Raw genomic sequence first — 14,487 nt, 5'->3', positions numbered from 1 at the left:
GTGGCACCGCTTCTGATACCCCTCTTATTTTGATATTCTTTCTCCTGCCCCTGTCGTCTAGGACATTGACTTGCCTGTTGATGTTAGCTTGTGTGGTTTGTATCTGGGTGACTGTGTCTTTTAGGGAGGTGAGGTCTTGGCGCAGGTCTCTCACCTCTTGTTCCGCGGCTTGGGTGCGGGCCGAGACCGTTTGCACCTCTGCTGCCAGCCCTTTCAGGTCCGCCTGCCACATATGCTGCAAGTTTCTTTGGAGTCCGGTCAGCATTGTCTGGATGTCCCTCTTGGTTGCTGGAAGTGAGTCTTCAGTTGCTTGTGTGCATGTGCTGTTTATGGCTGCTGTAGCTGTGCTGTGTGTGGAGTCTCCATCTTCAGACCGCTCGGGTGAGACTGCCGTGGCAGTTTGGCTCCTCATCAGTGAGGGAGTTTGTAACATGCTGCCTATATCCTTGTGCGGTATGGAGGTACCTGGGGCTGATTTGTGGGATCTCCGTCCCATTTCTTCTGGGGTATAGAAGTCTGCCTCAATGCAGTATGGGCTCGCCCCGAGCCACGATGTCAGCTCCCTGGTTAGAGCCTGGCCGCGTGTGCGGTAGGCCCCTGCTCCTTTGATGCGGCGTTTTGTGCCTGATCCCTGTACAAAAGGCATCTGCGGGGTCCGCCGGGTGTCAGGGGTTAGTTCCCGTTGCTTTTGTCGGCAGATGGGCTTTGGGTTCTATGGTTTTCGGCGTTTTTGGCTCCGGTGTACCGGAGCTGCTGGGAATGGCGCCCTTCTCCTTGCGCTGCTAGCTCCGCCCCCCGTTTTTTGGTTTTTAAATGCAAGCTATTGTGACACCAGATATGAGTGGTGGCACTGGGCAAGTGGGCACAGTATCCATTGTGAGCCTGACACAGAAGCTGGCAGGCAGGCAACTGCAATTAGATTACACAGGAAAAAAAAAGCAGACTGATGTTCTAGCCCTAATCAGATGAGTCCTTCAGGACTGAAGTGGACACTGAATACACTAGCCTAGCTATACATTTCCCTATCAAATGAGCAGCAGCTACACTTCCCCTCCTCTATCTAAGAATGCAGCTTCCGAATGAATCTAAAATGGATGCTGTACCGGAGGTGGGAGGGTCTGGAAGGGAGGGTCTGCTGCTGATTGGCTGGAATGTGTCTGCTGACTGTGAGGCACAGGGTCAAAGTTTACTCAATGATGACGAATAGGGGGCGGATCGAACCGCGCATGTGTTCGCCCGCCGTGGCGAACGCGAACACGCTATGTTCGCCAGGAACTATTCACCAGCGAACAGTTCGGTACATCACTACTGGAGAGTTTTGGAACACTTTGGGTTTGATGGTTGGATTTCTAAAGCAATAATGGCATTATATTCTGCTCCTTCAGTGAGAACAGTGGGAGCAAATATATGTGCTGTTTGGTTTGACCTGAAGAATGGGACGAGACAAGGTTGCCCCCTGTCTCCTTTGTTATACATACTATCGGTAGAACCACTTGCAATTAATATTAGAGAAAATCTAGAAATTAAGCGTTTTTATAAAAATAATAGAGAAATAAAAATCTCATTATATGCTGATGATACCATTTTAACTATTACTTCCCCGGAACAATCCCTTTCATGTTTAATGCAAGAGATTAATAAATATAGTGTGGTCTCAAACTACAAATTAAATATTACAAAATGTATAAAAATATTGATAATTCCATTGTGGAGAAACTAAGTAAAGAGTATAAATTTACATGGACAAAAAAAGAAATAAGCTATTTAGGTGTGATAATACCTGTTAAGGTAGCGAGAACAATGGAAATTAATGTTATGAAATTATTAAAATATACTAATAAAACCATAAAAATATGGAAAAATGTGGAGACCTCATGGTTTGGGAAAATTAACACTATTAACTCATACATTTTACCGAAGAGGTCATATTTGTTCTCTACCTTTCAAAATGCCTAAAAGTTGGTTGGATATGATACAAGCAAGTTTCACAACAAATATATGGAAAAATAAAAAGCCAAGGATCAGTTCAAGAACCCTCTTTAAGAAATCTCGTAAGGGAGGATTATGTTTTCCAAACATAAAACATATATATTATGCAAACATAATTAGACGTGTATAAATTGCAGGAAGACCAAATGTTGTTAGAACCCTGGTATATTATCGGATCGAAAGCTATAGATGTCAGCAAATTAGAATTCTACTTATGGTGCAATAGCATTACAAAATATTCTGATACTGTTTTAGAAAAATCCATAATGCTATCCCAATTAATACAATCTTGGGAAGAAATAAAAAAAAGCTCCGGGGATATCTCAATGTATACCAAAATCATGTAGATTAAGTGTATTAGAACAGAATATGGAAGATCTTTCATTAAGAAATTGGCCAAATAAAAATACTATCAGACTAACAGAAATTATGCAAAAAGATAAGCTAAAACCATTTTAGTCAATTGTTAAAGAGTTCCACGTCCTTAATAGAGAAATGTCACATATTTAAGACCCTCCCAGTAACCTGTGTTTATTATACATTATCTCCCCACAACCAGTAACCTGTGTTTATTATACATTAGCCCCCCCATAGCCAGTAACCTGTGTTTATTATACATTATCCCCCCCATAGCCAGTAACCTGTGTTTATTATACATTATCCCTCCATAGCCAGTAACCTGTGTTTATTATACATTATCCTTCCATAGCCAGTAACCTGTGTTTATTATAAATTATCCTCCCCATAGCCAGTAACCTGTGTTTATTATACATTATCCTCCCCATAGCCAGTAACTTGTGTTTATTATACATTATCCTCCCATAGCCAGTAACCTGTGTTTATTATACATTATCCCTCCCATAGCCAGTAACCTGTGTTTATTATACATTATCCCTCCCATAGCCAGTAACCTGTGTTTATTATACATTATCCTCCCCATAGCCAGTAACTTGTGTTTATTATACATTATCCTCCCATAGCCAGTAACCTGTGTTTATTATACATTATCCCTCCCATAGCCAGTAACCTGTGTTTATTATACATTATCCCTCCCATAGCCAGTAACCTGTGTTTATTATACATTATCCTCCCATAGCTAGTAACCTGTGTTTATTATACATTATCCTCCCCATAGCCTGTAACCTGTGTTTATTATACATTATCCCCCATAGCCAGTAACCTGTGTTTATTATACATTATCCCTCCATAGCCAGTAACCTGTGTTTATTATACATTATCCCTCCCATAGCCAGTAACCTGTGTTTATTATACATTATCCCTCCCATAGCCAGTAACCTGTGTTTATTATACATTATCCTCCCATAGCTAGTAACCTGTGTTTATTATACATTATCCTCCCATAGCCAGTAACCTGTGTTTATTATACATTATCCCTCCATAGCCAGTAACCTGTGTTTATTATACATTATCCTCCCATAGCCAGTAACCTGTGTTTATTATACATTATCCCCCCATAGCCAGTAACCTGTGTTTATTATACATTATCCCCCCATAGCCAGTAACCTGTGTTTATTATACATTATCCCCCCATAGCCAGTAACCTGTGTTTATTATACATTATCCTCCCATAGCCAGTAACCTGTGTTTATTATACATTATCCTCCCATAGCCAGTAACCTGTGTTTATTATACATTATCCTCCCCATAGCCAGTAACTTGTGTTTATTATACATTATCCTCCCATAGCCAGTAACCTGTGTTTATTATACATTATCCCTCCCATAGCCAGTAACCTGTGTTTATTATACATTATCCCTCCCATAGCCAGTAACCTGTGTTTATTATACATTATCCTCCCATAGCTAGTAACCTGTGTTTATTATACATTATCCTCCCCATAGCCTGTAACCTGTGTTTATTATACATTATCCCCCATAGCCAGTAACCTGTGTTTATTATACATTATCCCTCCATAGCCAGTAACCTGTGTTTATTATACATTATCCCTCCCATAGCCAGTAACCTGTGTTTATTATACATTATCCCTCCCATAGCCAGTAACCTGTGTTTATTATACATTATCCTCCCATAGCTAGTAACCTGTGTTTATTATACATTATCCTCCCATAGCCAGTAACCTGTGTTTATTATACATTATCCCTCCATAGCCAGTAACCTGTGTTTATTATACATTATCCTCCCATAGCCAGTAACCTGTGTTTATTATACATTATCCCCCCATAGCCAGTAACCTGTGTTTATTATACATTATCCCCCCATAGCCAGTAACCTGTGTTTATTATACATTATCCCCCCATAGCCAGTAACCTGTGTTTATTATACATTATCCTCCCATAGCCAGTAACCTGTGTTTATTATACATTATCCTCCCATAGCCAGTAACCTGTGTTTATTATACATTATCCTCCCATAGCCAGTAACCTGTGTTTATTATACATTATCCTCCCATAGCCAGTAACCTGTGTTTATTATACATTATCCCTCCCATAGCCAGTAACCTGTGTTTATTATACATTATCCCCCCACAACCAGTAACCTGTGTTTATTATACATTATCCCCCCACAGCCAGTAACCTGTGTTTATTATACATTATCCCCCCATAGCCAGTAACCTGTGTTTTTTATACATTATCCCCCCATAGCCAGTAACCTGTGTTTATTATACATTATCCCCCCACAGCCAGTAACCTGTGTTTATTATACATTATCCCCCCATAGCCAGTAACCTGTGTTTATTATACATTATCCCCCCATAGCCAGTAACCTGTGTTTTTTATACATTATCCTCCCCATAGCGAGTAACCTGTGCTGATTATACATTATCCCTCCCGTAACCTGTGTTTATTATACATTATCCCTCCCATAGCCAGTAACCTGTGTTTATTATACATTATCCCCCCCATAGCCAGTAACCTGTGTTTATTATACATTATCCCCCATAGTCATTTATCGTTGGACCTAGGCAGCATGATGTCTTAGGCCGGCCCAGAGAGTGAGTGAGTGAATAATATAATATATATGTTCAGAAACATATTAGTAATATATGTAAATCGTGTTCATGCAAAGAGGGTAAAAAGGTATTAAAGAAAAACACACTTATTGCATCAAATTTACAAAGCCAAACTTTTAAAAGCTTTCCTCATTTCTTTCTCGGGATGAGGAATATATCGGTTGTAGACTGAGGATTTCCATCTGCCCAATCTTTTAATAATATGCACTGGAGTGTCAGTGTTGAAGGAGACCGAAGCTGCCCCTATTCTAAATGAAAGACCCGAGACATGGATACAACCCAATCTTAAGAGTAGTGTTCTGATGTAGAAGATGAATTTACCCGTAGTCAGAGGGATTCAGTGAGAGTAGTGGTGAAATGTGTGTGGCATGACTGAGTGTGGGTAAGTAAGAGTCAAGTATTTTAACTGGGCACTAGTTCTAGGTGGGATAAAGTGGTATAGCGGATGCATGAGTAGTTTGGTTCGTTTTAGAGGTTTGTAGAGAAAGTATATAGTGATCATGATTTTTTGCGATATCCAATATTTTTAAGGTGGTCCCAGTGCCACCACTCATATCTGGTGTCACAATAGCTTGCATTTAAAAAAAAAAAAAAAAAAAACTAGAAATTTGACTGTGAAATAATAGCAGTCAGTTTCCTTCACACGTGTGCGTTTCAGGGCCTGCCAGGGCACAGTGTCACACCAGTGCAACTCATATCTGGTGTAACAGTAGTGTACATTTAAAAAAAAAATACAGTAGGCTTGTTGTCACCTTTCGGGGACCCTTGGTGTTGTACATGGCTGGGTGGAGGAAGAGACCTTCAATGACATCAGTGAGGACAAGGAACGGGACATGGCTAGCTTGGTATCCAACCTTGTGCAAATGGGGAGTTTGCGGTTGTGCAAATGGACTGTTTGCGGTTGTTTGCGGTGCGTTAAACGGGGAGTTTGGTCTGTCACTGTGAAGCGGGCGTAACCCTTACACTACCTGATCGATACAACATCATACCTGATGCTTTAAAGCACGTTATTCCAAACAATTTAGGAATGTTATGTGATTTATGCCCTTTATGGATTAAAACCAGACTCATCAACTGCATCAACTATGTAATTTTCCATGGGAGTTTTGCCATGGATCCCCCTCCGGCATGCCACAGTCCAGGTGTTAATCCCCTTGAAACAACTTTTCCATCACTATTGTGGCCAGAAAGAGTCCCTGTGGGTTTTAAAAATCGCCTGCCTATTGAAGTCTATGGCGGTTCGCCAGGTTCGCCCGTTCGCGAACATTTGCGGAAGCTCACGTTCGCCATTCGCGAACGGAAAATTTCATGTTCGCGACATCACTAAAGACTAGTAATGATATATGTATAGCCTCGCATTGTCTTATAGCTTCTAAGATCATAATTGCCAGGAATTGGAGATCTTCTCTACCTTTTCAAAAAATCCATTTTATGAATCAAATTAAATTACAACTGTGCATGGAAAAAGACCTTTTAAACAGTCACATACATGTACTTAGAACAAAGATGTATCTATGAAAATTGGCTGAATAAAATGTAAGGTCTGTAGTTAATGGCTAAAACTAATATAATAATCTTGCACTAAATGATAAACTCAGACTAATTTTCACCTGCTCTGATTGTTTGAATGCAATGGTGTTCGTATTACGTTCTGTTAATGTAATGTCTGTTGATTAATGTTCATAAAGTTGTACTAAGGAAAACGGACATTTTGTATAAAATATTTTAAAGTGTATAAAGCTAAAAATATATGGATTGTTATATGGACATTAATGTATTCTGTATGTTACAATCAAAGAAATATAAAAAACAAAACAAAAAAAAACCTCTCAGTTTCAGGACATGCATAATAAAAACACCCCAAAATACATATTTAACAATTGAGTACCCCCTCAAGTACTATATCCCTAGGTAGCCTGGATCTGAGCTCCCAACATATCCAGAAAGCACTCAGATCCCAGTAAAGCAGTCGAAATGCCACCGGGGTATAGTTTAGACCGACCGACCGCACAAGGTGCCTGCCCAAAAGAATTCCATAGATTCAGGCTGTGCGGTCCGTCTCTTTCAGGAGTACCAAATATAACAATATATACGAATAACCAGTTCCTGCAAACGCTCACACAGGTATTTGGTTCAGGAGCACGCTCCCATCAAACACCATTTAGTTTGTATGAATAGAACCGAACATAGCTAGAGGTGGAAATCCAAGCGGTATTTGCGCCGGCGAGTGTCCAGTGTTCGCGGCTATAGATGGGCGCCGCCACGTGTTCGCACAAACGAACGGCGACCACCCAGCCGACCGCTTAGAACGTTGGTGTTAGCAGAGGTTAATGGGGTCAACAAGTGGCACACTCTGCGTATGGGTGGTCTGTTATTCGAACAGGGCAATGTTAACATACAAGGTGAATGCAATTTACCGAACAAACAGGCATAGGGGACAAAGAGCTGTATAATTCAGGGACAGGGTGATCCATATGGGTGATGAATATCTATTGTAAATGTAATATACATCTATTGCACATCTATCGTATATCTATTGTACATCTACTGTTTATTAATTTTATATCAATTTTATATCTATCTATATTGGCGAAGTCCTGTTAGCGATGTTTATTGTAACATTTCCATTATAATATTTCAGAGGAAACCTTTAGTCGTCATTTCACTCAAGGAAACCCATGGCACTTACCTTGCTGAGGCCACTCTGTCTTCTGATGCTGACAATGTGCATTCACATCAGTTTCTCTCTGCGTATAGTCTGAAAGTCACAATATATTTATTGTAAACATTGGCATTTTTTGACATTTAGGAGTAGAAATTGATAGATCAAAGGTCGTATTATATAATTGTGCATCAAATTCCAATTTATTTCTCACTGGTAATAAGTCGCCTATATCACTGGTCTAATCTCTATTTACTATGTTGGCCTAAACGGATAGTCCCTGTCCTCTATTAGAGATTTTTCACATTCTGAATCCACTATTGCTTGTCTACCGCTTTTACTGAGGATTTTGATGTTCACCGTAGGCCAGAGGTCTCATACTCAACTTCCCTGAGTGTCACTGGCAAAGATGTCTCCTCACATGTGGGCCACTGATCCCTGTACCCAGACACACACACAGATGTGTACATACACAAACAGATCCATTCTCCCTGACACACGCACACAGATCCATATACACCAGGGGTAGTCATCCTTTTAATACCTACCGCCCACTTTTGTATCTTTGTTAATGGTAACATTTCCTTACCGCCTACAAGAGCCACAGTAACTAATTTTATAGCGCAAGTGCAGTTATTTTTTATTTATTTATTTCGAAAGAAGCTTTTAAAAAAAATATATACTTAAATGTATTCCTCCCCCCCCCATTTTTTATTCTACTCTTTTTCTATGTGTGTCTGTGAGGTGCAGTGTGTGTGTGGGGCAGTGTGTGTGTGTGTGTGAGAAGGGTGCTGTGTGTGTGAAGGGTGCTGTGTGTGTGAGGGGTGCTGTGTGTGTGAGTGGTGCTGTGCGTGTGTGAGGGGTGCAGTGTGTGTGTGAAGGATGCAGTGTGTGGTGAGGGGTGCAGTGTGTGTGAGGGGTGCAGTGTGTGTGAAAGGTGTAGTGTGTGTGTGAGAGGTGCAGTGTGTGTGTGATCAGTGCAGTGAGTGGGCGAGGGGTGCAGTGGGTGTGTAAAGGGTGCAGTGTGTGGGTGTCAGGATCGAGACATGGGTCCAACACGCAGAGTACTAACAACTAGAAAGGCGTATACTGGACCTTAGAGTGGCCGGACTAACGTCACACGGACAAAGAATGGTCAGGAACAAGCCGAGGTCGAGGGAACGAGAAGACAGGTAAGCGAAAGCCAAGCGGAGTACAAGGATAGGAGAATGAAGCAAAATCAAGATACAAAGCCAAGTCAAGAACCAAAAATCAACAGCAGAAATAGCACTGAGGGAACAGACAAGCTGGAACCACGACAGGGCAATGACTCACTGTAAGTGAGTATGTTTTATACCTTGGATCTTTAAATGATGTCCACACCCCCAAAACGTCCTGATTCTAACTTTTCGGCGGGCCATGACGTCATTGACATCATGACGTCATGACGTCGGCGAAGTTGCGCCGCGTCATAAAAGGGGGCGGGGCTATCGCAGCCAGCGTCTAAACGGCCGAAATGGCTGAAAGAGATGGGTGCACATGTCCCTTCCTAGGAATAGACGTCCAAATGCCCGACCTCCTCTAATGCACATACAACAGGTATCATGACAGTGGGTGAGGGTTGCAGTGTGTGTGTAAAGGGTGCTGTGTGTGCGCGAGGGGGGGCTGTGTGTGTGTGTGTGAAGGGTGCTGTGTGTGAGGGGGCAGTGTGTGAGGGGTGCAATGTGTGTGTGTCTGAGGTGTAGTGTGCGAGAGGTTCTGTGTATGTGTGTGAAGGGTGCAGTCTGTGTGTGAGTAGTATAGTGTGTGTTTGTGTGTGAGGGGTGCATAGAGTCTATGCTGTGTGAGATGTGAAAATCTATCTTAATATCTGCCCCTCCCTTCTTCTTACCTTTTACCAGGGAGGGGGCATAATGCTGCAAGCCCTGGTGGTCCAGTGGTGGCATCTTCACTTTAGCCTGCAGCTCTTCTGGCTGCAGACTGATTCTCTTGTCCTCCTGCGAGCGCGGTAACACTCCGACCAGCCTGCTTGTGGGAGAAACACAGAGCCTCCTAGACCCTTCCCTCCCTTTCCTGGAACTAAGTGCCAGCGGGCCAGAAAGGGAGACCTTTGATCTCCTCACCAGCCCGAGAGAACTAACAGCAAGGCTGGCTTTGCATGGGCTGGCAGCGGAGATGAAAGAATCTCCCCTGCTGGCCTTGGTCCACGGCCATCGAGGCCCACCAGGCATTTACTGCAGAACCCACCACTGCCCACCTGAAATCCCAAACCGCCCAGTAGTGGGTGGTAGGGACCAGGCTGACTACCCTTGGTATACACACATAGATCCGTTCTCCCAGACACACACACACAGATCCATACTACCAAGCACACACACAGATCCATACTTCTATACACACACAAACATTCCTACTCACACACGTAAGAGATCTATACTCCCAGCTACACACACACGGAGATCCATACTCCCAGGCATGCACACACAGATCCGTACTCCTATAAACCCGTGGATCATCCATTTATTGGCATTGGGGGCAGGTGAAAACATCTGCTGGGACATTGGCCCCTCCCTTCCATGAGCGAGACATGAAACTGGTGGGGGTCTAACAGACATGTGTGCGTTATGGAACATGAAAACATGTCGACTGCACACCCACCCCCCGAGCACGCAGTGCATTTGCCATTAACCATGTGCCTTCTTTTGTATATGACATCACATTATACAGGTCCAGAAATGCTCAAATAAAGGGCTCGTACACTCACCTTGAACTGTGATCAGAGGCACAGGGGGTGTGGTGCTAAAGTCATAGTCATCACTATCCAACGTCTCGTCCACACTGGGCACGGCAGGGATGGATGCTGGTACTATGGTGTAAAATGAGAAAGCACACCCTGACATGCAAATGCTGACACAACACTTCCATAAGCAATAACAATGTACAGACATCATTCATCGATTTATCACTTCAGCTTTATTTTGTAAGCACATTTAGGTGGTAATTCATGATTTTATTACAAGACACAGAGTCTCATATTATGCTTTCTATTTCGTTACTTAATTATAGCAGCAAAGAGAATTAGTAAAATGAACGGAAACAGATTAAAAAAGTCACACAAACTGACTAGTGATGCACCGAACTGTTCGCCGGCGAATAGTTCCCAGCGAACAAAGCGTGTTCGCATTCGCCACGGCGGGCGAACACATGCGTGGTTTGATCCGCCCCCTATTCGTCATCATATAGGGGGTTCGCGACCCTGTGCCTCACGGTCAGCAGACACATTCCAGCCTATCAGCAGCAGATACTCCCTCCCAGACCCTCCCACCTCCTGTACAGCATCCATTTTAGATTCATTCGGAAGCTGCATTCTTAGATAGAGGAGGGACAGTGTAGCTGCTGCTCATTTGATAGGGAAATGTATAGCTAGGCTAGTGTATTCAGTGTCCACTACAGTCCTGAAGGACTCATCTGATCTCTGCTATAAGGACAGCACCCCAAAAAGCCCATTTTAGGGCTAGAACATCAGTCTGCTTTTTTTTTTGTGTAATCTAATTGCAGCTGCCTGTCTGCCAGCTTCTGTGTCAGGCTCACAGTGGATACTGTGCCCACTTGCCCAGTGCCACCATTCATATCTGGTGTCACAATAGCTTGCATTTAAAAAACTATTTTTTTTTAACTGTAATAGATTAATTAGCAGTTAGTTGCCTGCAAGCGTCTGTGTGTCAGGCCAACAGCGTGTACTCTGCCAGTGCACCATGCCACTCATATCTGGTGGCACAATAGTGTGCATTTAAAAACCCCAAAACCTTTTTTTCACTGTAATAGATTGAATAGCAGTTAGTAGTGATGTCGCGAACACAAATTTTTCGGTTCGCGAACGGCGAACGGGAACTTCCGCAAACGTTCGCGAACCGGCGAACCGGGCGAACCGCCATTGACTTCAATGGGCAGGCGAATTTTAAAACCCACAGGGACTCTTTCTGGCCACAAAAGTGATGGACAAAGTTGTTTCAAGGGGACTAACACCGGGACTGTGGCATGCCGGAGGGGGATCCATGGCAAAACTCCCATGGAAAATTACATAGTTGATGCAGAGTCTGGTTTTAATCCATAAAGGGCATAAATCACCTAACATTCCTAAATTGTTTGGAATAACGTCCTTTAAAAAATCAGGTATGATGTTGTATTGATCAGGTAGTGTAAGGGTTACGCCCGCTTCACAGTGACAGACCAAACTCCCTGTTTAACGCACCGTAAACAACCGCAAACAGTCTATTTGCACAACCGCAAACTCCCCATTTGCACAAGGTTGGATACCAAGCTATCCATGTCCCGTTCCTTGTCCTCACTGATGTCATTGAAGGTCTCTCTTCCTCCACCCAGGAAGCGGGAGATGGAAAAAGATGCTTGGTCGGTCCTCCTACTTCAAATTTGGGGCACTGCGCGTGCAATCTAATGTGCCACCAGATAGGAATAGTACTACTTAACACACCACTCCTATCAGTTTAATCCCTGTTACGTCCCCTATCAGGGGACGTGTATATAAGGCATCGATTTTAGGAAGCGGGAGATGGAAAAAGATGCTTGGTTGGTCCTCCTACTTCAAATTTGGGGCACTGCGCGTGCAATCTAATGTGCCACCAGATAGGAATAGTACTACTTAACACACCACTCCTATCAGTTTAATCCCTGTTACGTCCCCTATCAGCGGACGTGTATATAAGGCATCGATTTTAGGAAGCGGGAGATGGAAAAAGATGCTTGGTCGGTCCTCCTACTTCAAATTTGGGACACTACGCGTGCAATCTAATGTGCCACCAGATAGGAGGAGTGTGTTAAGTAGTACTATTCTTATCAGTTTAATCCCTGTTACGTCCCCTATCAGGGGACATGTATATAAGGCATCGATTTTAGGAAGCGGGAGATGGAAAAAGATGCTTGGTCGGTCCTCCTACTTCAAATTTGGGGCACTGCGCGTGCAATCTAATGTGCCACCAGATAGGAGTAGTGTGTTAAGTAGTACTATTCTTATCAGTTTAATCCCTGTTACGTCCCCTATCAGGGGACGTGTAGATAAGGCATCGATTTTAGGAAGCGGGAGATGGAAAAAGATGCTTGGTCGGTCCTCCTACTTCAAATTTGGGGCACTGCGCGTGCAATCTAATGTGCCACCAGATAGGAGGAGTGTGTTAAGTAGTACTATTCTTATCAGTTTAATCCCGGTTACGTCCCCTATCAGGGGACGTGTATATAAGGCATCGATTTTAGGAAGCGGGAGATTGAAAAAGATGCTTGGTCGATCCTCCTACTTCAAATTTGGGGCACTGCGCGTGCAATCTAATGGGCCACCAGATAGGAGTGGTGTGTTAAGTAGTCCCCCTCATCAGGTCTTTTTTAGTCGAATGTATCGCCCACTGTCAGTCCCTTCGGGATCCATCCCTCATTCATCTTAATAAAGGTGAGGTAATCTAGACTTTTTTGACCTAGACGACTTCTCTTCTCAGTGACAATGCTGCATGTGACGAACCCATCTGTATATACTTGTATTGCTGGTTCGTCTGTTTGCCTTGAGTTCGTGGATTTCCTGTCCGTATGCCCTTGTTCGTCTGTTTTCCCTAGTACCGATTGAAACTGCCGAACCAACGGCCACCCAGGAGAGGAGTGTGCGGCTTGTTAACACCTTGACCACAATTAGAACGTTGTGGTTAACCGCAAACACCTCTCCATTCCATTTGTACGGGTGGTCGTCGTTCGTATGCCGAACACGAGGCGGCGGCCATTTTGGACACGAGGCGAATCAGCGGTGTTCGGTGCAAAACCTATGGATCTAAAAACGAACTCTTTATCTACCGAACACCGCTGGAGACGGCCGCCCCCCTTCTATTTCCTTGAGGCGTACGAACACCGGTCAGTTCGGGAGTTTCTCTAATTCGTATGGACTTACCCAGGTAGCCGTCCAATGGAGTCATTCGTATACCGAAGGACTTATGAGAGACTTTGACTCCATGGCGATTGGACTATGTACATCGGACCTGAGCGCTATTCGGTAGGAATATGCCCTCAGATCCAGGCTATCTGGGGATACGTTGCACGAACACTATACAATCGGTATTTCTGATTTTATGTATTTTATTGTATTTTTCTTATTATGTTTTAAAATGGCGATGGTCTCTATCCTCGGAGATAATTAGGTTTCTCCCTAATTATCTCCGGGATAGAAAAGAATGACTTATGGGTAAAATGGGAAGGGCTTGTATTGAAGCCACTGCGATTGGCTACTGTATAATATATTTTACAGTCTTCCACAAGGTCCCCTAGGGGAGTGTCCACCTTGTGGAGACCCGCATAAATACCGGGCAGGTAGCCCCCATTAAACACATTCCTGTTTGACCTTCAAGACGGAGCTTTGTCTCGTTTGTGGAGGGATTTACTATTGGGACAGCGTTTTCGTTTATTTCTAGCTGTGGAAGGATTTCGGATGAATTGCTGATCGGGAGTTGCCGTATTCGTATGCTCCGTTCGGGAGTTTTACAATCGGTTGGACTAAAATTGCATTTCTGGAGAAAGGGGATTATCGACTAAACGGCGGCTTCATTCCCCTGGCGGTGAGTGTCGTAACACTGCACTGAAGGTCCTTTCTGACAGGACACTTGAAGCGGGGCAGGCCAGAAGTTCTATCGCAAATTGGGATAGCTCAGGCCACAGGTCAAGCCTGCACACCCAGTAGTCAAGGGGTTCATCGCTCCTCAGAGTGTCGATATCTGCAGTTAAGGCGAGGTAGTCTGCTACCTGTCGGTCGAGTCGTTCTCTGAGGGTGGACCCCGAAGGGCTGTGGCGATGTGTAGGACTTGTGTAGGACATGTCA

At 43.6% G+C, this 14,487-nt stretch overlaps 1 protein-coding gene across 2 annotated transcripts in view; it reads right to left on the bottom strand.

Annotated features, from left to right (window-relative positions):
- The window catches only part of LOC134608233 (CD5 antigen-like), a 515,634-nt gene that overhangs the window by 104,237 nt on the left and 396,910 nt on the right, over positions 1 to 14,487 (bottom strand). Inside the window, exons 9-10 of one of the 2 annotated variants that reach the window (XM_063450897.1) lie at positions 10,387 to 10,488; positions 7,671 to 7,739 (exon numbers count right to left, since the gene is read on the bottom strand). In XM_063450897.1, coding sequence (XP_063306967.1) covers positions 7,671 to 7,739; positions 10,387 to 10,488 — 171 coding nt within the window. The remainder of the gene's footprint in view (positions 1 to 7,670; positions 7,740 to 10,386; positions 10,489 to 14,487) is intronic. The other variant, XM_063450898.1, reaches the window with a different exon arrangement.

Source organism: Pelobates fuscus, chromosome 4 (genome assembly GCF_036172605.1).
Source record: "Pelobates fuscus isolate aPelFus1 chromosome 4, aPelFus1.pri, whole genome shotgun sequence".
In the NCBI taxonomy this organism is placed as follows: Eukaryota; Metazoa; Chordata; class Amphibia; order Anura; family Pelobatidae; genus Pelobates; species Pelobates fuscus.
Note: the sequence above shows the minus strand (reverse complement) of the source record. Positions and strands in the feature narration are given on the sequence as shown.